At 30.8% G+C, this 26,287-nt stretch overlaps 2 protein-coding genes across 3 annotated transcripts; one reads left to right on the top strand and one right to left on the bottom strand.

Annotated features, from left to right (window-relative positions):
* The first annotated feature begins 15,831 nt into the window (after nt 1–15,831).
* Nucleotides 15,832–22,241, top strand: LOC107423393 (uncharacterized). Of its 2 annotated transcripts, none has more exons than XM_060816069.1 (10): nt 15,832–16,047; nt 16,695–16,854; nt 16,962–17,064; nt 17,255–17,367; nt 18,345–18,413; nt 19,598–19,713; nt 19,824–19,878; nt 20,428–20,548; nt 21,624–21,784; nt 21,890–22,241. In XM_060816069.1, the coding sequence occupies exons 2-10, from the start codon at nt 16,714–16,716 to the stop codon at nt 21,989–21,991; spliced, it is 981 nt and encodes a 326-aa protein (XP_060672052.1). In that variant the 5' UTR covers nt 15,832–16,047; nt 16,695–16,713; the 3' UTR covers nt 21,992–22,241. The 2 variants fall into 2 exon arrangements, with proteins under 2 accessions (XP_060672052.1, XP_015888424.3); XM_016032938.4 differs by having other exon boundaries at nt 15,834–16,047; nt 21,642–21,784.
* Nucleotides 22,242–23,772: 1,531 nt separating this feature from the next.
* Nucleotides 23,773–26,021, bottom strand: LOC107423403 (calmodulin-7). The gene is made up of 2 exons (XM_060816070.1): nt 25,800–26,021; nt 23,773–24,461 (listed from the first exon to the last, which is right to left on the bottom strand). The coding sequence occupies exons 1-2, from the start codon at nt 25,873–25,875 to the stop codon at nt 24,088–24,090; spliced, it is 450 nt and encodes a 149-aa protein (XP_060672053.1). The 5' UTR covers nt 25,876–26,021; the 3' UTR covers nt 23,773–24,087.
* Nucleotides 26,022–26,287: the final 266 nt, after the last annotated feature.

The raw sequence follows: 26,287 nt of genomic DNA, 5'->3' as shown, positions 1-26,287 counted from the left end.
CTTTATAAATAGACATTGTACCCAACATGTATTGAATTAATGAGAAAGCAATAGATATATTAATGTGGATCCATTTCTCCTCATATAGCCTTTCCCTTTTTCTTTTAAATCCTATTGCTCCCAAATTAATTCTTGCCCACTCATTGATTTAAATAGCTTCTGCATATAACCCAACATTTACTTGAGTATTTGATATATTCACCGAGATTCATTGTGAGAAAATCGAAAGCTAGCTTAGAAAATTATGGAAAGTGGATGGTTTAAAATCAAGGTATTAAATAAGTTTAAATCTTCTTGCAAATAATAATAATAATTATAATAAGATAAGTTAAATTTTTTCCCATGATATGAGTGGATGGGAAAAAGAAAAAAAAATTAGAATTCATGATTTGGAAAGAATCATTTTTGTGTGATTCAATCCTTGGGCAATACTTTTAAAGCATGGAAGATCCCGGTTCGATTTCTGGAAACCTATCAAGTTTTGGAAAGTAATTAATGCGGCGGTAGAATGACTGTGAGCCTCTGAAATTTTTAATGTGTGGATTTTGTTGGCTAATGGTCTGACTTCACTAATGGATTAAATAAGCTGATACATGCAAGCATGGGTGGATTACCATGTTTTGGACATAATTAAAACAAAGGTCCAATGGCAAGAATTAAGAGAGAATGTATTTTTTGGGTGTACTGTAATCAAATAAAAGCTAGATATGTATGTAGAGCTATACTTGGTAGAAGCCAAGACTGCATGGATATGTTAGCACATGGGTTCATGGAGTTTGGTTACATGGGCATGGAGACTTGCATAAGGCCATAAACTGGAACTCAAATTTTATTGATCAAAGATGCTTGCCTTTCTCTTAGAGTTGGCAACTCTGAGAGAAAAGAGTGCAAAAGCAATTTATAAAGAGGTGTTGCATAAACAAAATTATAAAACACATAATCAAAGATTAGCAACAAATCTCCAAAAAATGCATACACAAACATGCAAACACCTACATGACAAGGATGATAGATAACAGTACACCATCCAGAAGCAACAAATAGAGAACAAAACATTGGAGTAAAACAGAGAATGAATAAAGAGAAGCTTAGACAGAATCTGTCATACGAGTATAAAAGAATCCTTTATAAAATTGTCCATACTATATATTGTGAATCATCCGCTGAAATACCAAAATAAGACCAGATTTGCTTTATTTTATTAGGATGGAATAGTTTTCAAATTCTTTCTGTTTCTTAACCAATTTGAAGTCCCTTGAATCTAATTTGTATTGGAGGTAGGGGTGAGCATAATCCAATCTAACCCATTTCAACCTATCGATCCAATCCATTTTTAGCAATTTGGATTGGATTTTTATATAAATTGGATTGAATTGGGTTCAAAATATCATAAATTGTTTGGATTGGATCGGTTATTAGGTTGAAAATATAAACCCAATCCAATTCAATCCAACCAAAATCATATATTATATGTTTAGAAAATTATATATTTTCCATATTTTTTTTCATTTTTATATATTAATTTTTAATATATTTTTTTAATATATCCCCAATTCCCAAATGAGATGATGACTATTAATGCTTGCTACTTGATGAAGTGCATGATGTGTATTAGTTGCTACCTTTTTTTCTTTATTTTGCATTAAAAAGTGTTTTTTTTTTTTTCTGTTTTTTCTTTTTTTAAACATTGATGAATGTTGCTGGATATTATAGATTGTAATCTTATTTATATTCTATGTTGGATTATTCTAATTGTATTTTATGTTTGGATAACTACAATTTATTATTTATGTTTTATATTTGGAAGACTTTTAATTTGTATTATATATTTATAGATTAGTAAGTTTCAAACCAATTAACCAATCCAAACCAAACTGATAATAATTGGTTTGGTTTGGATTTAAAGCTTCAATGGTTTGGATTTGATTCTCGATTAGGTAAATCAGAAAGTATGGATTGGGTTGTTTTTTGGTCCAAAACCGAACTAACCCAATCCATGCCCAACCCTAATTGGAGGCCTTCTTAGTTCTTGCTGCACCATCCTATTGCCACACAAAATCCCCTGTCATGTAAATTGCATATGTACATGTATAAAATAAGATACCCAATAAAAATTTTCAGTTAAAGACAATAAATTATGGATAATATATGTATTGATGCATTTATCACTTGGAAAAAAAAGCCAAACACTTTAAAAATATCTCAATATAATGAGAATGACTATCATTACATTTGAACCATCCCCTATATCATACTTGGATGATGTGTGATTGGGCACCAGGTAGCCTGCCAATGCTTCTTATGCCTATCCACACTGGTCATCACAGTAATTGAGAAGTTGGGTAGTCACTTGGAACATTGATGTTTGGGAGAGACTATTGGGCACAGGTCTATGTTTCACAAGCAAACAAAAAGGAGGCAATATTTGGTGAAGTCGAAACATTAGTTGGTAATATAAAGGATCTTTTGAATTGATCGTATGGAAAAGTTTGAATTTAAGTAGACTTATGTGATAGGATGGAAAAGGAGGGAGAAGCTGTTCGTGGAGGCATATTAAGTGTGGACGGCAGAGAGCTACATATAGGGTTAGAGTGTTGTTTCATATTGCCATGTAAGTTAGGAATAAAAAAGGAAGGACTATTAGACTCATATTTGTAAACTTAAGCACTGATACCCTTTATGTTAGTCATAGTACCCTATGAAGACACTTTTTCAGAATGAAAAGGAAATTTATTAGTTTGATAAGGATAACACTCACAACTAAAACATTTTTTAAAAAGTAAAATAATTTTTTTTTAAAAAATCAATTTTTTTTTAAAAATCAATTTTTTTTTAAAAAAAGTTTTTGGAAGGGAGATTTTAACTTTAAGAGAATTTGTTGGAAGCCTATTAGTTAAAAATGTAGCAATGAAGCAGGCATGCTACCAAAATTTTTGAGGTAAATTACTTTTAGCTAATAAAGATAAGGTGATTTTTGTGATATGCATGCACTTACTTTCAATTTTCTCATTTTAGTTGTAAATACGTGGGCAAAGGTGTTGAAAAACAATTCTTATTAAGTAAAAAATATTTTGTAAGGGCCTGTGCTTAACGCCCCAATCTAATTAAAAAGTTTTTATTTATTTTTTATTTTTTGGAATTGATTTTCAACCTTTTTTTTTAAATTTAAAAATATGAGTTACCTTAAATTTTAATTTCATTGGATCAATCTAGAAAATCTTGAATAATTATTTTCCAATAACATGTAATATCTGTATCAATTAAAAGACTATACTACAATAGGACCCCACACATCTGAATAAATTAATCCTAAAGGTTCATGACTTGAAGAAATTGACAAAAGACCAAACAAAGGATGATTCTTTCCTAACTAACGTGAGAACAAAATTATTCTTATTAATTTTAGGAATAGAAACCTTATTAGATTGACTCGCAAAAGATTGTAAAACAATAAAGAAGGATGGCCAAGACTACAGTGACATAATTTATTTAAATCTAAAGTAGAGCTTAAAGCTTGATAAAGTGGCCAATTTGTAGCAGTAGGACTTTGACTAAACTTAGAACTAATATTTGGCATAAACACTTAATATAGGCCATCTTCTAAGTATGCCTCGAGATAGCAGCTTCTTCAAAACCTTGTCCTTCACATACACAAAATATGAATCAAATTCAAACATAGTATTTATTATAGGTAGACTTTCATCAATCTTGCCTAAGCAGGCTAAAGCAAAGAATGATCACAGATAAGAAGAGACAAACTCAAGTTATTAAAAGACATTAGGTCGTAGAATAATCTCAATTCATGAAGATGACCTAAGTAAGGAAGGGAGAACATGATCATCCAGTACAACCTCTAGGAGTCAACAACTTTATGAACTTGTTTGTAGAAGGATCCACAACCTCAAAAGAATATAACGTTGATTCCATAAAGAAAAGATGATGACTAACAACCGTGGTGGGACAGCAAGATCATCCAATAAGGCCTCTAGGAGCTCAAGAACCTCATGAACTTGTCCTAGAAAGATCCACAACCTCAAATGAGTACGAGGCTGATTCCATAAAGAAGAGCTCATGTCTAACAACGTTAAAGCAACCATATCACAAATACATCACTAAGGTGAGTCTGTACTCACAACAAATTCAACTTAGAGCCTAGGAAAGGATGAACATTGAAAACACACACATAACTCGTGGAGGCATATGCTGCTTCCACCAAGCACGACAAACCCAAAGATTCCATTTGTCGATACAATTGTCAAAGACCCTCATATGAGCCAAGTCAAATGATCGAATGGTTCAGACTCAAATAGTAATGTGCAAACTCCTGATGGGCAAGGTTTGTCACTATTTATAGTTGGCACTTTGTGAGAAGTCCAAAGATACTCCATGTGGAAAGAACTTTTTTTAAGTAGGTCAGAACTTCTTTAAGCAAAAAGGAAAGAGCTACATGGTGCCCACTTGGAGGTGCAAAGTTCCAAATGTCACAACTCTCTTTATAAGTGTTGTGCGTTTTCTTAAATATACAAATCACGAAAATAGTATATTAAATATCCTCCACAGAGATTGATTATTACTACAAATCTAGTCTAACTCTTATTGTTATTAAAAAAAATCTAATTGAGAAGAATGCAAATTAAAATCACCAACCTAAGAATTAATCATGTTAAATAGACAAGTTCTAAACCAATTTAAAGAATAACTAGGACTTTAGATTTCATTAATGTTTCCCTAGTATGAATTAGTTTACTCAATTCCAATTATAACTATCCTAAGTTCACCATCATAATTATCTAAGGTGCTATTTATTTCTTTTGAGCTTAAATAATCTACCAAATCTTTGTCTAAATTGATTAACAAACAATTTTATTAAGTTCAAATTAATAAGATGGCAAAAACATCAATTGTACCTCTCAGTTTCAATCTAGTTTCGGGTTTCAATTATGGATCAAAGCACAAATCTATATTTCTCAATATTAAACTAATGCAATTAATTATTCGCATAGTTTGCTAAGCTAAGTAAATGATTTCAGAATAAAATTGAAAAAAAACTTTAGTAAATAGCAAATTAAACAATCATCCACTAACTAATTCATGCTAGTTCCACACAACTACATCTAAGTCCTATTTAATTGTTTAGTTACACATGATTAAAAGAAACATAAACATGCCAATGATGTAATCAACCATTGTAACTAACAAAAATAAAATAAATAAATATTGTTCAACAAGAAATCCATAAGATAAAAAAACCTAGAAAGAACACTAAGATTGAAGGTAGAAGTTTGAAGTTGCAATCTTTTCAAATATGTGTTCTCTTCCTTCTTTCTCCTCTTCTACGCTAACCTCTTGCTTTCTTTCTCTCCTTGATCTCCTTCAAAAAGTTAAAAATCCTCTCCACATAATGATCACCCTCTTTTTCTAGGGTTCTCCCATTAATTTTTGGACAAAAATAACTCTAATTACTAAAAACTGATGTAGCATCATGTCTTTTTTTGAAAAGAATTGTGACTCTTTACTTTGAACAGCATTTATTCATGTTTTCTTACCAGTGCCACAACTCTAAAGGTTGAATGTCGTGGCACTCTGCTCTTTAGAAAAATTGGATATTAGCTGTCTGATAAAGTGTTGTAACTCTAAAGGAGCATTGGGCCACTCTACAGTGCTGCAGCATTGATGATTGAGTGCTAAAGCTCTCTAATGACTTATGAATAATGACCTTCTTTAAGCTACCAAACATAAATTAACTAGCAAAAACAACAAAACACATACAAAACTAACAAAGCATACTCAAAAACTTGCAAATACATGGTTTAGAAAGTAAGTTAAATTGATATAAAATCAACTCATACAAAAGGCAAAGGTTTGCTGTAACTCAGGGATCATTCTTTCCTAATCATTTTCTTTTCTTCCTGATCATCTCCCCAATCTTTCCTTTCTCTTATAATTTTTTCTCCAACTTATGCTTTCATAAAAAGCTGTTCTGGAGTTATTACTCTAAGGTTTACCACCATATCTCATCATTGACTTAAGTGTCAAAAAATGTATACTAGCACCACCACTAGCACCCCTGGCTAGTTTTCTTTAACTTTTAGATCATTACTGCTACTTTAGGTCCAGAAGTTAGACCAAGGCAATCTTACTGTGAACAATGACACAAATTCAAACTAAATATCGCGTAAGCGACCAGATTTGAGCTGGACAAGCCATTTTCTAGCATAATCAGAATTTATCGACAACAATTGGGCATTAGAAGGAGAGCCTAAGAAGATTCATGTGCTCTTACCACTACAATTAACACCACTATTAGGTTCAATAAACTTGCTTAACTTTTCTTTCTTGGAAATTTATTGTTCCATTGATGAGTTACTATTTTCCTTGAATTCCACCATATATTTCTTCATTGAAATCAACTTTGTGAATTCCATTGATTGTTTGTCTACAAATTATCTTGAAATTCCTCATTGCTTATTTGAAAATTCTCCATTAATATGCTAACTTTTATTATGCCATAAATCCATAAAATTGTTCTCTGATTTTCAATATTCATGCCTTTTTCATTATTTATCTGTGAGCTATATACTTTGTTATGGTAAAATCATTTTGCGTTGTCAATTATTTTTCCTTAAGGTCGATGACCCTAAGAAAGAAAATTCACTGCATATTGTTTTACACATAATCTCATTAGAAGAGAAATGGCAATAAACACTTTTAAGCTTGCATTAGATAATATTGATGGTGAACCCATAGAAAAGCATAGCACCATCGGATCTATTGAAACTTTAAATAAATGGAGTGAGTGGAGAAATAATTGGGCTACACAAATGTATAATGAGTGAAGGGCAAACAGGGGTGGTTAGAGACTATTTAGATTTTTTATATATATTCCATTTTTAACAATCAGTTATTTCTTCCAAGTTACTTGTTGAAAAATTGTACCATATAATTCATTTGCACTTGATGGACTTGTTATGATTTAAATTATTTGTTATAAACAATAAGTCTCATTTTCTATATATGTTGTTTTTATTATTTAGTTAGATAAACATTTTTATTTTTATTGTTTAAAAAGGATAATAGATCTGTGTGGATTAAAATTAAAGAGGAGGCACTATTAAATGTCCTTGGTAAGGTGGTGGCTAAAGGGTACCAAATTAAAAATGGTACCTTCAAATCCGGTGAACTTGGTTTCATTGAGAAATCTTTAGCAACCTTGTGTTTAGTATTTGATTTGAAAGCTACCCTACATATTGAATCTAGAATGAAGAAGTTGAAAAACGATTATGGAATAGTCTTTGATATGCTGAACAATAGTGGTTTTGAATGTAATGACATTAAGAAGTGTGTTAAAGTAGATAATAATGAAAATTGGGAAGCCTATATCCAGGTTTGAACAATAAAATTTGATGCAAATTCGTAAGCTATAGTTTGTATTTTATTTTGATTACTATAATTGATATATTATTATTATGTAGAGTAATAAAGATGATGATAAGTGGAAGGACAGACTGTTTCCTATAAATAAAAGATTGGAAAATATTTATGAACTAGATGGTTCAACTAGAAAAGATGTTGAATCTCTAATTGATATGGTTATAGATCTTGGTATCAATAATGAGATTGAAGCTGAAGGAATTTACATTGAAGATGATTATGAGAATTCTCTAATGTTAATTAATCAAATTTCATACACCTAATAGACCAATCAAAGACAACCCAATTGTAAAAAGAGGTCTAGACTGTAAGATTCCATAACTATAGGGTTAGATAATATTGCTGAATCATCGAGGCAAATGATAGAGAAATCTGTCTAGTAGGTGCATATGCTAGCTAATTCTATATGTATTAAGATTGATGAGGAAATACAACAATTTTTATGTGTTGGGCTTAGGAGATTGGGATTTTCAGTTTGTTTTAGGATTAAAGCTTTCAATATGTTTAGATGAAGGTGAAAAGAAGTCGAAGTTTATTTAAGAATTAATTAAACATGCATCTTATGCTTGATGAAGGATGATATGAGTATGATTTTTAGAAAATATCATTTACGTATTATAATATATGAAACTCCTTTTAAAAGAGCATGGTTTGTATAGAATATGTACTAGATACATTTTATTTTATCACCATGAGCATTACTTCTATGTCATGTTCATTATATCTTTTATTTTATTGATATGAGCAATATTTGTATGAAATATCATGGAGTTCTTTTGTTTGACTATTAATCTTTTTGGTAGTTCATATGGATATTTACTATATTAATGATAATGTTTTATATGATCATTTATTTTATAATGTGTTTAATATTTTTATATCTTGATTTGTGAATATTAATTTGTTTTAGAATATCTGTAAATACTTGTAATGACAAGTCATAATGTATATATTATATTAAAAGGTAGAAAGTCAGAGATTTATGACTCATGAACAAAATGTTAAGAACAAATTAATGGCTTCAAAGGCAACTAATAAAAATCATATTATTTGATGGATGAAACAAAGATGGCTTATGTTTCATAAATTCAATGTACAATAGAAAATAATAAAACATCTACAATGGAAATGGAAGTTCATGTCAATGCACCCAATTCTCAAAATATAAATAAATATTTATTCATTTTTGGTTTCATTGTGGGTTGCATTGTCAGGTAGTTGTCATGAGTATATTACATCATGTATTAAGTTAAATAATTTATGTCCTTTCTTTTTTTAATCATTTATATTATATATATATATATATATATTTGTAATTTGTGTTATGAACAATTAGGGCATATATTTGTATTAAATTATTTCTGTTGCTATTAATTTACTTTGGTATATCTTAATTTATTTTGGAATTTTAGATTGTTATTTAGAATAGTAATTTCAATGATATTTCAAATCGTATGTGATATTTTAATATATAATAAATTATATTTTAATATATTATTTATTTATTAAAATATATAATATAAATATAATCCAATTTTGGACTGTACTAAACATAATATATCATATCCTACTATCTAATATAAGATTGTACTAAACACATGACAATTTTAAATACATTTATTCCTGTTCACTCCAATTCAATCAAATTCTATCATCCATATCTGATCTGATTCAACCAAATGTAGCCTGAGACCACACTCTACAATTTAGAACACAAAAACTATAAAACCAATGTATACATACATTTAATATTCACATGGCGAACCACACATTCCCTAACCCTAATATGCATGCAAACAAAACTTATAAAGTGGACCACATGACACCAAATAATCAAACAGGCAAACAAAACTTATAAAGTGGACCACATGACACCAAATAATCAAACACACATCATTAAAACCAAATAACAACTTAGCAAAACGTAGATAACAATAAATAACTACAACTTAGACAACAACAATATCATACCAACATATCTTTCTCAAAGCATGTCTGTTTTGAAACCCTAACCTGATATAAACATTACAAATTGTGATAAGCAAATACTTTTTCAAAAATCCCTAAAGATTTTATTAGTTATCCTTAAACCTAGCAATTTATCAAGCATGAGAACTTACAAAATGTAGGACCATTATCTTCATCAATATCATGTGCCATTTTGCTTCTTTGTCAGAATTGTCTTTTTGCCACTTCAAACACTAACACCACTCCTACTTCAATCTAAACTGCAAATTTCATGAGTACTTAAAGATTAAACAGATATTACTAAGGCTGGTGTCTGATTTTGTCATTTTGTGGTTAAAAATTGGAGAAATTAATGAGAGAGAAAGAGAGAGAGAGAGAGAGGAGATTTATGATGTATGCTATAATTTTTCCCCCTTTTTGGCCAAATTTGAGACATCGAAAAAAGAGAGGTGAGAGCTTAAAGAGATATGGAAGGTGTAAAGATAAATTACCCCTACTACTGGACACCACGTGATTTTAACAGAGCATTTTAGATGTAATTAAGTTCAAGATCCAATGGTGTTACATTTTGGCCACTTTGGAGACTAAAATACCAAAAAAGAAATAGTCTTAGGATTAACTTGTCACACACAATATAATTTGAGGATTAACAATATCAATAAGTCTTCATTTTATGAATAAAAAATGCAAATGGTAGTCTCAAGCTATTTATAATGCTTTTGGTTGGGGATTGGCTTGGTTTGCACAAACCTTGTGGCATAGGTTTAATTTAGCTTATTAAATCAAAAGATGGTTCACTTAAAAGATTGTTAACCTACAATTATAAAATAATCTAGATTAAACCATTTAAGTAATATTAGGATACCAAACTCAGTTTAGACATTCAGCCATTTTTTCCAAGGCTGCTCTTAAGGCCCTTTTCGAACACCTGAGAGTGTCTTATTTAGGGAAACCATACTAAATTGATACTGAAAGTTCAATAGGACCTTCTCATAAGTTGAATATAACCCAATAGTAAAATATAAAAATATAATTATTCTTAGTAGAATTTCTATGAATCATATCATATACCCATCAAAAGTTCCAACTCAAGATCCAAGAGAAAGAAAAATAGAAATAAAGCATGCATATTGGGTTAATCTACCAAAACATACTAAAGAAAGTAAATGAGTCCAAAAATAACTAAAACAACAAAAACAGTAGCCTCATAAAAGTACAAAAAAGAGATAGTATATCAGTAGCAAAAATGCAATAAAGATGAAGATATGAGAATGATGAAAAATACGAAGGTGATGATAAACGATGCCTAGATGTAATATGCACCAGCTGTCAGCTAAGGCCTAAAGGAATAGTTTAAAATACAACTATAAATAAACTCAATGAGTAGAATAGATTAATCATATGAAAACAGTCATTTAACTTCATAAGTTTGCAGTCAAGGCCTCACATCCACTATTTTGAAAAGTTTTTCTTTTTAAAATCATTTTACGATATCCAACTTGTACCCCAAGATAATATTATAAAATGAGCATTTCATAATTAAAAAATTTAAAATATTAATAACTAACTGAAACATAAATTAATGTTGGACAATAAACATTATAATCATGGTCATAGGAATGAAAATAAAAACATAGTCAAACCACCAATATACGTACATAAGAAAGAAAAATATATAATATACCATATAATATACATAGCGCTGCCAAACAGTATACAATGTCTAGGAAACACTACTAGACAGTAAAGAGATATAAAGAACCCAACATCATACAAAAGTGGCATATAACTCATCATCACTTGGAAAAAAGGGACAAAACTCAATAATTATTCTCTCATGTTTTGACAACCTATCATCCTATTATCATTAGGGAATAGCACACAATTTACCATTACTTCAAGAGAATGGCACACAATTCAATCATCATTCTCTCATATCACAACTACACATAGGATGACTAAGCCCGTGAGCATCTAATAATATAAACAGAACCACTGGTACTATATGGTATACCCTTTTAGAGAAAAACAATGTAATATTCATAAACAATCATTTCATGATGATACTTTCTGTTTTTTCCCAAACAAATATGTTGCCATAAAGTTGAAATTTAATATCCACACCTAACCATTTATTCAAATATTTCAAAAATTCCATATCACAATTTCATGCCAAAACATAAATACTAACAGTGAAATATATATTACCATAAACTACTTCAAAGCATTTTGAAAAACAAAACACTTATATAAGCTTCAAAATATACAATTTCCAATTTTCTTCCTTAAAACCAATTATTTTCCAAGAAGATTAAAAACATCAATTCAAGTTATAATATATTTAGAAACCAAGATTCTCAAGTTTACTATGAACTTATTAAAATTTAAAATCATTTAGAAATTTATCAAAAATTACATAAAATGATAATATATATATAAGCATATATTCATATGTGTATACGATAAGCATATAAATCAAGCTATATATATAAAATATTCAAACTATCTATATTATACTAATATGTCCAAAATAATTTAAAAATTAAATCACTCATAGATACCATTAAATATGATCACCTCTGGTCTTAATAAGGATGTCTATAATAAAATAAAAACATTTTTTAAACTCCAAAATTCAAACCCAAGATGTTGATGCATATCTCGTAAAATACTTAATATAACTTTCAGATTATATAAATTGAACACCAAATGGTATACTATGAACATTTAGGATCTGATATCCAAAATTGATGTTTTTCATCTAAACGCCAATTTTATGGAATTAAACCTTCCAATAGGTCCTATTAGTATCTAATTACACAAAATCAACTCCAATTTGGTCCTAAGTTGTCTAAACACAGTCCAATTGGACCCTATATTAAACTAATTAATCAAAAATGAAAAAATTATCAAATAACGTCCAAAGTTTACAAACTTTATATCAACTGAAAACCCATGAGATGAAGGATGCATTGATGTACTCACCTTAGTCCAAAAATATTGCCTGTGCCAAAAAACACATTGGAAAATTCAACCAAACTTCTCATTCATAGATCTCTCAAACCGTAAGAAATTTTGATAGATGAAAGGCGAAAATCGATTCAGGAGGTCCAAATTAGGGAGATAAAGGCTATAAGGTGGCCTGAGATGGTCAAAAAAAGGCCAAACTCTGGCGAAACACACGAGCTGCCATCACCAGCTTTAGACAGCCGATTCCAAAGCATCCGGTGTTGGCCAACCATGGGATTTTGAAGTTTGGCTACATTTTGTATAGGCAACAAGCTTGTCCAACACGTGCAAATAGAAGGTGGCTAGAAAACATCAAATGGTGATGACTTAGATTGAGGCATAAATGGATCTGTGGGTCAGGTCATAGGTCGCATTTTAGGACAAAATGGATATCTTTTTATTTGTTTAATGATGGGCATCCCCATAAATAATAATATGTAGGCTTAGAGTCTACTAAAGAACAAAATCGAGAACTAGTTTGAACATAAATGAAATATTGATACTAAAACTTTCTAAAACTTTATCATTTTATCCATAACTCAGAATTAGATGTGCCATCAATTTATGAACTTGTATTGATGAGCTCTATGCTATAGCGTACTGATCAAATCAAAACCTTGACCATGCAAAAAGTTAAATATGTGACCAACAAATGGTTCAGTTGGTCAAAGCAAGTCAAAATTTCAAAATCTAAGTTTTTTTTTTTTTTTTTCTGAGACAGGTTGCTATAAGTTTACTTTAATGTTAACCTAATACCTTGAGCCCATACACTTGTGTTTAGCCCATGCTTAGAGATGACAAAGAATGGGGCGTGTCAGGGGCGGCCTCCCCTAATCTCCACTCCATTCTTCATGAATTGGGGAATCAAAGTTAGGTGGGGATCCATGTTTCCCTATTTAATCATTTTTTTAAAAATAATATATTTAACACTTAGTTAATATTTTTATATCCTTTTTTCATATAAACAAAAAAAATATACATAAAATATAAAAATATATATTATATTTTTTTATCAGATATATGTAAATGAGGCAGGGTATGGGACAAAGACTATAATGGGAGGTGAAAAAATTTGCTCTCCCCGCCCTTCCACCTCGATTAACTTAGGAATCTCTCCCTCATTAGGGGTGGGGCACCACAAGGATAGGGCAACCCAGGGTAAATTGCCATCCCTTTTCCATAATTAAGCCTTTTTTCTTGTTCTAGTCTTTTACAAAAACATTAGTTTATCTTTACTTTTTTTCTCCTAAGCTTCAGAACCTCAACAAAAAACCAAGTATATTGCTGGAATTTTGCCATGTCAAATACTCTTAAACTATATCTTTCTTCTTATTTATCACAACTTCATATAGATGATAAAATGATAGATGAAAAAAAAATAATAAATAAGAAACAATTTGTTGAAGCCCATTGTAGCATGGACTCCAGAGCTTAGGGAAAAAAATTGTATATACATAATTTTAGAATGTAGTCTATGAACTAGGAAGATTCTACAGGATCATTCTCAGTTTAATCAAATGATAATCAAAGAAACTAATACTAGTCTATCAAAGAAAGAGCCTACTTGAGCCAATAGCGGGAGTTTTCCAATTTGTAAGACTTTGTTCTCTATACATTTGACTCCAAATTCAAGAGATTTGGCAAACTTCCTTGATAAAACCTGTGTATATTTATAGTTTAGGCCAAGATTTTCATTATATATGCATTGGTGATGATGTTTCCATACAAAAAATTAATAATTAAAGTCATTTGGTCATATCCTTGGCAATTAAGCAAGCTTTTCTACTGTGGAATAGTTTTTTCCATCATAATTTTTTTCATTTTGACTTGTAAATCCATTTGACTAAATTACTTATAATATCGACCGACTAGCTTCTCAATGGTTTGCTTCTTAAAATAAATCATTGGATTTTATCATGAACCATTTTCAGCAAGACCTTTTGAAGTTTCTTAGTAGTGACTACGGCTGTCCTTCTAAACATTGAAGAAAGATAGAATAATTGAGGAGGCTTCTAAAATATTTTTTTAATTCTATCATTAGTCATGATAATCATTAAATCAAAAAAGAAAAAAAAATCATTTTTTCGTGGAATTCTTTTTGGGGCTAAAAAGTCAATGAGTTGTTTTTTAAGAAAAAATCTCTTCATATAGCCAATAAACATGAACTTTATATCTATACATCTATATAAATATATAGAAAAAGATATATAGATATATATCTATATATATTTCAAATAAAAAATTTGTAGGTTTCTTGCACCAAACTTCTGTTCATGCCATTCTTCAAATGGAGTTTTTCTCTCAATAGCTTTTGTAGGAAACCAATTGAGCAAATATACTTCAGCACCACAATTAATTCTTTGCATGCAAGTTTCTTTCTTTGAGCAAATATTTTTCAATTAGGATCTTTTAAAATATCAAAAAAAAAAAAAGAAAAAAAAAAGAAAGTCTTTTAACTTGTAAGAATGTGTCCAGACACACATATATATATATATATATATATATTTTTGTAAGAATGTGTCATTAGGGACTAATTTGTAAGAATGTAATGTGTCATTAGGGACTAATTTGTAAGAATGTTTTTTTTTTATTTTAAGTGTCGTTAATGCTTAGTTTCAAAACATGTATAATTAGTTCAAATCCATTTTTATTTTATGAAATTACTGATAAATATTGCGTGTTTAAAATCTTTAGTAAATTTTTTTTTTTTATATACCAATAAAATCGGAAGTATTTATAGCAAAAAGCAAATTAAAGAGTCAAATAAGAGAATCACATAGGAATTTAGAGAACTTTTACTTTTTAATATTTAAGATGCTGTTCATTCTCAGAAATATACCATTGACGGCTCCTTAACATTGCTAAAGCGAAATAATCACCAGTTACAAAGGTATTTGACACTGCATTGATTGTGAGAGACAGATAAAGAAATCATTTTTGAAAATTAAAATAAAGAAAAGAAAAAAAAAAACTATTTTTCACATCTACAGACGAAGATTAGAGGGAAAATAAATGGATTTTTGGTTTTAATATTAAAGTTTTTCTTTGATGTAGCTTTTTTTTAATTACTTATAATGCTGTAAATCTTTTGTATACATATTGGAATAATTTTATTCTCCAAATATATATATATATATATGATAAATAGATATTTTATTTACTTAAAAATATAAAAGATAAATTTAAAAGTTGTTGACAAATTTTTTCCCTTTTTTTTTTTTTTTTTTTTTTTTTGGTGGGTGGGGGGTGGAGTAGGAGGGTGATAAACTCAAATCACATTAAAAACTTCTATTTTTTTTTTTATTAGTATTTTATTTTTAAAACCAAAGCTGTTGAAAAAGAAAAAAATAAAAATAAAAATTCGGGTCCGGGTAGGCCCGGATTCGGTTAAAAACAATTGCAAAAGCAAAGCTGAGAGACTGAGAGGAAGAAGAGGGAAAGGAAACTGACTTGAGAGGGAGAGGGCTCTTTATAAACCCCTGAAAATTTCAGACAAACATACACACACACTTTGTTTTTCATCTTTTCAAAATTAAATTTAAGGCACACAGAGCTAATAATAAATCACACAAACCCTAAATAGCTCATTCCCTTGTTTATTATTGTCTTGGTGCCTTCTTCTTCATTCTCCAATCTCAGGTAACTGATTTTCTTTTTCCCCTCTTCTTCCTATTATTTTCTTTGTTTTTCAATTTCAATTTCAATTTCTTATTTTTGTTGTCTAAAATTGATAGCTGCAGATTACGCTAAATCCATATTTTCCTATGGATCTGAATCCCAATCTTTTTTTCTTTTCTTTTTTTTTGGATTTTTTATTTTTTTTTTATTTTTTTTTTTGGGTAAATGAGTTTTATTTTTTATTTTTCCTTCCCTCTTTTTTCTCACCGAATTATTGGGGTACTCTTATTATAAGTATATTTTTGTTGATTTTAGTTTACTGGAACAGTAGTGTCGATAAAGTTTACGTATTTGTTTGTATAGTGGCAGTCGTGTAGTAACTAAAATGTGGCGGGTTAATTAGCTCGTAATTAGGATTTCGATGTGGGTACATGCTTTTTTTCTGATTAGAATCGAATAGGATTAATGGGTGCAATGCTTGGTAAAATAGTAAGTTAAAGAATAAAATGAAAATGTGAATTGCAACCCAAAAAAAAAAAAAGTAAATTTGATAGATATCTAATTAGTTTCTCTAGTGACTAGTATTGGTCTACTTGATGATGCTACAGTGCTGCATAATCATAGTCTTGAATTTCCTGGTTATGAGAAGTGAATAATCTGGTATGCAGGTTATTAATAATCTAAATTATGACATCAAGAACTTTGAGGAGAAGGCTCCACCATGGGGATGTCGATGGCAAGAATCATGAACATTTAGAGGCAACAGATTGGGATGGACTGAATGAACCTCTACTTGGGACAGAAAGCTATGACGATAGGCATTCAGAGGTGAGAATGTATTTTGAGTTTCTACCCTAAAATGATTCGATGAAGATAGAATTTGGTTAACACATCTTCTCGTGGTCTTCTCTGGTTTTAATTTTGCTCTAATAAAGGGAAGCACAGCTGGAGATCTTTGGGATGATGAGCGGAAGAAGGAACGCCTCCATTGGACATTGCTGTTTTCTCAACTGATTGCACAATGGGCGCAATGGCTAGGTATGCAGCTGTGTCGCCATTAGTTTTTAGTTATAACTCTGTTATTTTTCCCCATGCATTTGTGGTCAACAAACCGTGTGTGTGTGTGTGTGTGTCTACCTGTATTGCCTGTCTGCATGTCACCACAGATTTTGTTTTAACAATCTATTTTACATTCTTATTTGACAGTTAAATTTTTTTGTCTCTGTAGCAAATATTGTCATTCTACCTGCGTCACTTTTTGGGCGGCTTTTGACCCTTCCCTTTGCCGCACAGAATGGACAAAGCAATAGGTTGCTTCAACCTTCTCTTAGTCCATTACAGGTATTTCCGGACTTCCAGTGAATGATATTATCTTTATCTCCTTGCAATTCATAGTATTCTCTAGGTCCCGAATTAAGGATAATTGCTTGTGTTAGTTTCAGCAGTTGTAAAACCCAGAGGTAACTTGTAGCTTCTTAGCATAGCTGCATAGTATAGCAGGAGCAGTAAACTTTTTATTTTTTATTTTTTATTTATTTTTTATGTAACTTGGTTAATTAAGTACTGGTTATTGTGACTTATGAGTTGGTTGTAGATTGTTTTTGTGTATTGGGTCATATGAGTTTATGCGACAAAGATGTAAACCTTAGTCTGCAATCAAGTTGCAGGTGATGATGGTTGGAGTCAGTCCTGGTTCATGTCTTGCAGCTATAGTTTCAGAAACTCTTGTTCATAGGTAGGTATCATATGATTCTGCGAGGATGGATGTGGTGGAACTTAGGGTAAGGAGAATAGTTAAGGTGTAGTTGAGTGGAGGATCTTGGGTGCTAGGGTTTGGTAGATTTAGTACAGTGGCTGGTGGTGTTCGATTGGTGATTTTGTAGCTCAAGAGATGCCTAGTTGTACTAGGTTTGGCTAGAAGTGTTTGGGCAGATTTATGGAAGAATGTGGTGTTTGTGATGCCAGAGAGAATGGTAACCTCCTTTTGGAGGTGTAGTTTGTGCTTAGTGAAGTGGTGGGTGGATGTGTCATGGCCTATCCTGGTGGCTTGATTTTTTATTTTTTTGTTCTTTATTCTTTTTAATTTACTATAAATATGCTGTATAAACAGTTTTTAATAATTCATTGAAGAATATACTTTAAGGTTAGTTAAAATTTTGGAGGATGTAAAGAGCTCTAAATGATGAGGTAACAATTTTAAGACTTTTTAAGTGGCTGTCTTTTACAAAGACATGTATAATTGAGTTTTTACTACTATATAATTTGTGAAAAGTGTTTATTTTGTTATAATATTCTAATTTGTAATTTGTGTTCAATAGGAAGAAAGACTCAGAAGTTTGCGGCAAAGGATTGAAGTCCCCTTTGATGGTTCTCGTGTGGAGCATCAAGTATGTCTTTTGTCCACTTCACATCTTTCTTATTATTTTACTGCTAAAATATGCTACCATGTCATGTTTGAAAGAAAACATAGAATTAGTGATTTCATATTTCAGTGGCCTCCAAGAATTCTCTTTGCGTGAAACTTAGTTTATATAGATTTTTCTTTTACCTGTTTGATGGTATATTTATGTATTTCTTTTCTTTCCTATGTTTTTTTTTTTTTTTTTTTTTGGGGGGTATGCAAGAAACAAAATTTTATCTCTAATGAAATATTTCAGTATGTAAACAGTGATGAGATATCCCCCTAAGATCATAAACAGAACCGGAGAACAAAGATAAGAAAAAAACTTGCATTCCCCATTGTACAAAACTTCCTTCCAACATGAATTTAATCCTGACAAATGGGTAGTTTTGGAATTCGTTGGAAGCTGATTCCAAAATTAATTTATATCACGAAACTTATTCTCAAAATCCTTCGATTTCTTTTCTACCAAGTTACCTGAAACATAGCCAAAACTGCACATTCTGCAAAACCTTCACTTTCTGGTTGACTATCTTATTAACTAAAGTACTATGAAAGGATTTTGGAAAGGTTATTTATGAATCATGTTGCACCTGATGTGTTATCATATAATTTGTTATGTCAAAGTTTTTCTTTTCTAATGCTTGCAGTTTGCCAAATTGTATTTTCTAAGGTTAATGCTCTGTATTTAGAATTATTTCAATTAAAATCATTCAAATTTTTTAAAAAGATTACCATGATCATCCTAAGATTCAAATATTTCAGTAAAATCAATCAATAAAAAAACCAATCAATTTTGAGGAGAGCAGCATGCCCGTCCATTTATATCTGGTTGGAGTACAATTTGATTCATGCATGTCTAAGATGTTCCATTTTTGGATTGGTACAGAATTAGTGAACTATGTAAATTAATTGTATATATGGGACATCATTATATGCATATCTTGCTTTATTAGCACTCATGTATTTCTGTATCAACTTTAGATGTAGTCATCAACATGATGGGCAAAGGAAGTAGATGACTAATTGTTGAAAGCAGGAATTTACTTGTTATAATGAAAATCGAAGACTAAATGATAGATCATTGTTAGTTAATCAGTTTTTTATTTTTATTTTATATTATTCTATAGTCCAAGGTTAAAAAATAAAAACTGCATTTGTGGGTTGCAGGATGCACTTAAACAACTATGGAGATTGGCTTATCCTGACAGGGAGCTGCCATCTCTTAAATCAGAGCTTTGGAAGGAAATGGGCTGGCAAGGTACAGATCCATCAACAGATTTTAGGTATGGTGATCAACCTTACAAGAAAAGCATCTCTTATTGAGTTAAATCTGGCTTCTGTTGAAATTCATTTGTAATTATGGATATCATGAATCTTCTTAAATTCTATGTAGGGGAGGGGGATTTATATCATTGGAGAATCTTATCTTTTTCGCCCAGAAGTATCCGGTTGGTCCTTCTTTAACTAATATTTTATCATTTGCTTTTGAACATCAACTCTTTGCAGTTATAATAAGCAATAGCTTAGTTATTCATTTCTCTTGACCTGATTGGTAGTTAGAATTTCAATTGAGAAAAAACAATTTTGCTAGCCTTAAAATCTTCTGAGGGGATTTCTGGAATTTAAGGTTCTATTTCTTTATTGGCCTTTAATGTAGGAATTAAATCATATTTGATTTCTTAATTTGTTCCTTAAATATTAGGAGCTAGTCTAACAATTGTTTTGTGTTGTCAATATTTGATTTCCGCGAAAATGTTTTGTTATCATCACATGAAGACACTAACTGCATTTTGTGATGCCTTTCTTCATGCACTTGTGAATTGAGTGTTTACCATATTTTCTTAAAATGTCTATGAGACTGCATGCTTCCAATAGTTCTTTTGAAATAAAGTTTGGAAACTTAGAAGTCTTTATGTATGGTTAATTGTTTGTTTGGTTGTCATAAAAGTTGGTCCTTGTTAAGTGAAGATGTTAATGATTTGGATTTCCATTTACAGGAATCATTTCAGAGACTGCTGCACAAGCAAGATGGGTCCAGGGCTGACTGGGAATATCCTTTTGCTGTAGCTGGCATCAATATTTCTTTTATGTTGGCTCAGATGTTGGACCTTCAATCAGGTAAAACAGATATCTAATTTGTAACATATTAGCTTTTTGTTTACAACAGTTGTCATCCTGCCTCCTCGACCAGACTGGGAAAGTGCTAGATTAGACACGTAGTGAATGATAAAGCACTGTTTACCAGCATCCTTTTGGTTTTAAATGCCATGTGTCCCTACTAATTTGATTTGTTGCATAGTTGCTTTATTTTCGTTTCTGATTATTACAAAATGCAGTCACTCTTATACTGTAGGTTCTTTCTTATTTGGTCCTTGTTTTATTTGGACTTTTTTAGAAGCAATGTTATTTATGAATTATGACAGAATGTTAAATAGGTCGTATTGAGTTGAGTTCCATATTTGTGTGACGAAACTGGCCACCTAGTGTACATGCAGGTATTTTAATGGATATTGTTTACTTGAATTAATTTTTTTTTAAATGAAGTTGATAAAACGAGAAAGAAAATACAGATAATAAATTGTTTTCTTTCTTTTGTAGAAATGTCTTATTAACTTTTCTCAATGTTTAACATAATTTAAAGGAAGAGATAGTAAATTGTTTTCTTTCTTTTGTGGAAATGTGTCATTAACTTTTCCTAATGTTTAACATAATTGAAGGAAGCATTATTCATTTTAAAATTTATTAGTTGGTTCCTCTATCATTGACATGCATTGTCTAATTTTAGTAATTTAAAGCAATTCTAGTAAGTGAGCTGCCAAATGAATTTTAGAAGTATAAAGAGTAGACTGGCGAATTTTAAATACAATGTAGGCTTCCCGTAACTATGCCAAACTATAGGGGTTGATGAAATTCTGTCTTTTTTTATCAATTTCATTCTGGAAGAAAACATCTAATTCTAGTATATATTATCCATGTAGTGTGGGTTGTTTTCATGGTCAGTTTCATCAAATTTTAACCAAGAAATGGAACTAGACTTGGCATTTTCATATTTCAAGAGTGGAACAACAATGAGAGATAAAAGTTCAGGATCAAATTGTGAAACGATCCTAAAGACACTAGTGACTTTTGTGATTATTGCTCTTTTATTTTCACATTATGATAATGCCTCGATCATTCATGTATAAACTTCTAGTTTGTATTTTTCTTGTAGCAAAGCCAACTTCTTTCGCAGGAATTCGTTTCCTGGAACTGCTCAAAGAAGATGAAATGGCATTTGATAACCTCTATTGTGTAGCTTTCCAAATGATGGACGCTCAATGGCTGGCAAAGCGTGCTTCGTATATGGAATTCAATGTAAAATCTTTTCATCATATCCTTGTTTATAAATATCAGAACTTGGAATTCGGTTTGACCTTTTTCTATATTTTTCAAAATTTGACCTTTTTCTATATTTTTCAGGATGTTTTGAAGTCCACGAGAACTCAGTTAGAGCGGGAGCTCGCGCTAGAAGATGTCATCAATGTGAAAGATTTACCAGCATACAACTTGTTAAGAAGATGAATTTTAGCATTCTTAGTTTGTCAACCACTTTCCATCCTTTCTTGCTCCAATTCATGTTATAACATATGTAGACTGCTTGAACCAAACATATAAAATAGCAACACCATATTTCTGTTCATCACCAAAGTCAAGTATAGCTTCACATTTTTCGTTTTTTCACCATGAAATGTAAATCTGTGAAGGGCCCAAGAAGGCATCAATTAAACATATTCTCATGTGGATGCAACTCCAATGCAAATTCTTTACTTCCTCTGCTGTATGTTCACATTCTCTGCTTCTTTTGAGTACTTTGTCCCTGCCCTTATTTTTTATTCTTCTAACTCAATCTATCATCTTATAAACAATTTTACAAGCACCATTTTCTCTAAATCAACTATTGGCTCCAAAAAATAATAATAAATAATAAATAATAATAAAATATGACAAAATAAACCTATTTGCCTTACTTGTTGGCAGTATATGCCAATGGATGGTCAATCCTCAAATTCAAATGGTAATAACCTTTTTTGGCTGGAAGGAAAGCCTAAAACTCAAATGAAAGACACATTCAATTTGAAAATCATTTTCTTGGAAAAGAATCTTTTTTCAAATATAAAATAATTTTAGTTTGAATATCGTTCAAAAGCATCCAATAAAGAATAAGTCTAGATCAAACATGGGTCAACAGGACAAAAGCTGTCATTGTACGTCCAAGACATTTGAAATCACGAGTTGGAAAATTAGCACTTGGAAATGAATGACAGCTGAAAAAATCTAAGATTGATGATAACAAAGTCCCTTTCAAAATATATGGGCGAACATTTGTTACTTGTATGTACAGTAGTGCTACACATCCCTTTCAAAATATATGGGCAAAAACTCATTACTTGTATGTACAGTAGTGGTACACTTATAAAATAGTTTACCAAAATGTTTACGAAAAATAATGCATGTATATTTTGTGAAATATTCGGTTCACTTTTTTGTACCATGACAACCCAAAATGAAAAAATGTTAATATTGTGATAATTAAATATCATCTTGTACTCCATCAGAAACAAAATTATTTATCATCCTGTGTTTTGAGTTGTCAAGTTTTTTCTCGTAACTTCAAAATTTTTAAAATCAATCTCTCCAAAAGTGCAACATCACGTCAGAAATATTTTGAGTGGAACATGACGTCAAATTAGTTCTTTTGTATTCTTATTTAAAGTTTTATGTGGTTCATATATATAACCTATATAAATAACATGTATTTAAATCATAGCGTAAAAGGGTAAAACAAAGCTATCGTCCATGCGTTCAAAAACAATTAAGTAAACCCAAAAAAAAAATTATTATTATTATTATTATTATTGCCCATACCTTTTTTTATTATTATTATTATTTTTACATCCATTTTGTTCGATTTTTTATTTAAATATTATACCGTTTATTTATTTTAATGTCAGTTTGTTAAGTCTGTCAAACGCCAGGACCAAAAAAATTCAAGATACGTATTCAATTTGATATTATATCATAGTTCAAGGTTGGGATTTCCATGAAAGACAGAAAAATTTTCCAGCGCTGCTCCTCCTCTCACAAAGAGGTGGATCCCACATATGTAGACCCCACTTCTCTTCGAGAGAAAAGGAACAGTGCTCCAAGAGCATTGCAAAATTTGCTCATAAAAAATAATATTTCATTGTAAAATGATAGCAAAGTCTAAACTAAAACCATTCGCAACAAATTTATACTTTTACAAGTGCATAGAATAATACTATGGAAGAGTATGCAAAGTGACTTCTAAAATGACAGGTTAATAATAAAATGAGTCATTCATTTTCCCAGGGTACTCTATATTCAAAAGAGACAGCAAAATGGAAAAGAAAATTAAAAAATAATAATAATAAAAATAAACTGCCAGGACACATGAAAGACTTTTTCACCACTGCCATCACACCACCAGAACAGGCAACAACTTCTGTAAAGGCTTGAATAAAAAAACCATCACATAAAAATTTAAAAAAAGGAAACCAAGAATATCCCTTAATAATTAGTCAAACCTGTTCTTTCTTTTTTTTTTTCTTTTTCAGATGATCATGTTCATTAAGCATTTTGGTTGGTGTGTGGGATCATCACTTGGCCATCATCACCTTGACAAACTCCTCATAATTTATCTGGCCATCACCGTCCACATCCGCTTCACGAATCATCTCATCCACCTCTTCATCGGTTAGCTTCTCACCGAGGTTTGTCATCACATGGCGCAGCTCAGCCGCCGAAATGAACCCATTCTGATCTTTGTCAAAAACTCGGAATGCCTCTTTCAGCTCCTCCTCAGAATCAGTATCCTTCATCTTTCTAGCCATGAGGTTTAGGAACTCAGGGAAGTCGATGGTTCCATTACCATCAGCATCAACCTCATTAATCATGTCCTGGAGCTCTGCCTCAGTTGGGTTCTGCCCTAGGGACCTCATCACAGTCCCAAGCTCCTTGGTAGTGATACAACCTGCATAACAAAATTATTAAAAGCATCAGAAAGTCATATCCACAAGGTTGGCAGAAGATCCCGGCCAAAATAGAAGTCTGATTTGTTTTCAATTTTCACATTCTTCAAGGAACATTACAGAGCTAGTTTGTTGTTGCCCAATCTTAGACTACAATGCTACAAACTTAGTAAATGAAATGATAATTGTCTCTTGATTAAAATCTCATATTCATTCAACCCAGCATAGGCATTTAGTAGTTAACGTACAGACACAAAACTACTCAAATACAAATGATTGCAAAGAAGACAACACCAAAAATTTTCATAGGCTTTCACACACACAACAAGAGCATTTTCACATGCATTTCAAGCCATTATGAATTGCAGTACAAAAACAGAGCATAATAACTTTCAATTAATATAACATATGCTAATCCAAATCTTCACCATGCATTGGAAAAAAGAAGCACCACTTCCCATCTTATGAAGTATAATCCTTAGGAGCGCTACAAGAAGAATGTTTTTCATCTCATAATCCCGACTTGCACAGAATTTAAAAGATTTGAGGCATTCAAATATCTATATCTTTAAAACCCTTAATAATTGTACTAACATAATGTTCCTCAAAGCATTAACATTTTAACGATTAGAAAGTTGACTTGGACATCCACTACGGATTTCGAATAACAGAAATTATATTTATTTATGTAATTATATATTTATTTTTTGTTCTTTTGGATCTCATTAAAATACTTCTACACGGTGATAAAAATTTTAGGAAATGAAAACACAGATTTTTAAGTTGCATACGTGACTTTTAAGATTTGCTAAGCAACGTTCATAACCTTTTACAATTTAATCCAAGAAAATAAAAATACAACACCAACAAAATCAACAGCCTACAGAAAGCAATTTACATCCCATCCCAATATCGTTTCCATAAATTAAAACACAAACTTGAGGAAATTTCAATTACTGCTGTATTTCAAAATCCTCTACTATTTTACAATCCATAATCATGAAGCATTAAATTTCTGAGACTTTCCATTTTTTTAGAAAAAGCTGGCTTTGACTTTTAATTCCTGAGATCCAAACACGAAATTTTTTTCAACAAGTATTTATTTTCTCAAGAAATCAAACACCGCATATTATCAGGCTACAAACATAATTCAACTCTGGAATTACAATAACAATAATAATTTATTGTCCATAAATTAAATAAAAAAAAAGTAGAATATCACACAAACAAAAATCCTCATCATATAGAGAAGAAATCCAAAGAAGAAAATAATTTCCACAAGATCTGAAAAGACTGTGATATAAATAAATCAAAAGGGAGAGAAAGACTAGAGATCGAACCGTCGCCATCTTTGTCGAAGAGACTGAAAGCTTCCTTGAACTCGGAGATCTGGTCATCGGTGAGTTGATCGGCCATTGCACCGTCTCCTTCCTCCGATAAATCGTTCCCTTTTTCGGTTTCGTTTTTTTCTTTAGTTTTTCAGTTTGTGTTTCTTTCAGAGAATGGAGAGCGAGAGAGCAAGCCTTTGTATGTGAGTTCAGCAAACAATGGTAATGGGGGCCAGGTGGCTTTACCCTTTTTTTTTCTTTTTCTTTTTTTAACAATTTTTTTTTTCTTTTCAATTTTTTGTCTTTTTTGGGATGCAATTTTTAATTTATTTCAATCTCATATTCATTTATTTCCCAATCTGGATTTCAAAATTGATGTTTCTGTAATTATATTATGATTAAATGTTATAATATTATAGACACCACATACTTCACTAACATATTTATAGAAAATATATATTTTAATATTGAATTGATTAATATACTAATATAAATTAGAA

Source organism: Ziziphus jujuba, chromosome 3 (genome assembly GCF_031755915.1).
Source record: "Ziziphus jujuba cultivar Dongzao chromosome 3, ASM3175591v1".
NCBI lineage: Eukaryota > Viridiplantae > Streptophyta > Magnoliopsida > Rosales > Rhamnaceae > Ziziphus > Ziziphus jujuba.
The sequence above is the reverse complement of the archived record's forward strand: the minus strand, read 5'-3'. Positions and strand labels throughout refer to the sequence as shown.

What these genes read in the sequence shown, in the direction of transcription:
- LOC107423393 (XM_060816069.1), top strand. Translation starts at nt 16,714, where the DNA reads ATGACATCAAGAACTTTGAGGAGAAGGCTCCACCATGGGGATGTCGAT. An exon ending in ATGACGATAGGCATTCAGAG is followed by an intron (nt 16,855 to 16,961) that starts GTGAGAATGTAT and finishes GCTCTAATAAAG; the next exon opens with GGAAGCACAGCTGGAGATCT. An exon ending in GATCCATCAACAGATTTTAG is followed by an intron (nt 19,714 to 19,823) that starts GTATGGTGATCA and finishes AATTCTATGTAG; the next exon opens with GGGAGGGGGATTTATATCAT.
- LOC107423403 (XM_060816070.1), bottom strand. Translation starts at nt 25,875, where the DNA reads ATGGCCGATCAACTCACCGATGACCAGATCTCCGAGTTCAAGGAAGCT. An exon ending in CTTCGACAAAGATGGCGACG is followed by an intron (nt 24,462 to 25,799) that starts GTTCGATCTCTA and finishes TTTGTTATGCAG; the next exon opens with GTTGTATCACTACCAAGGAG.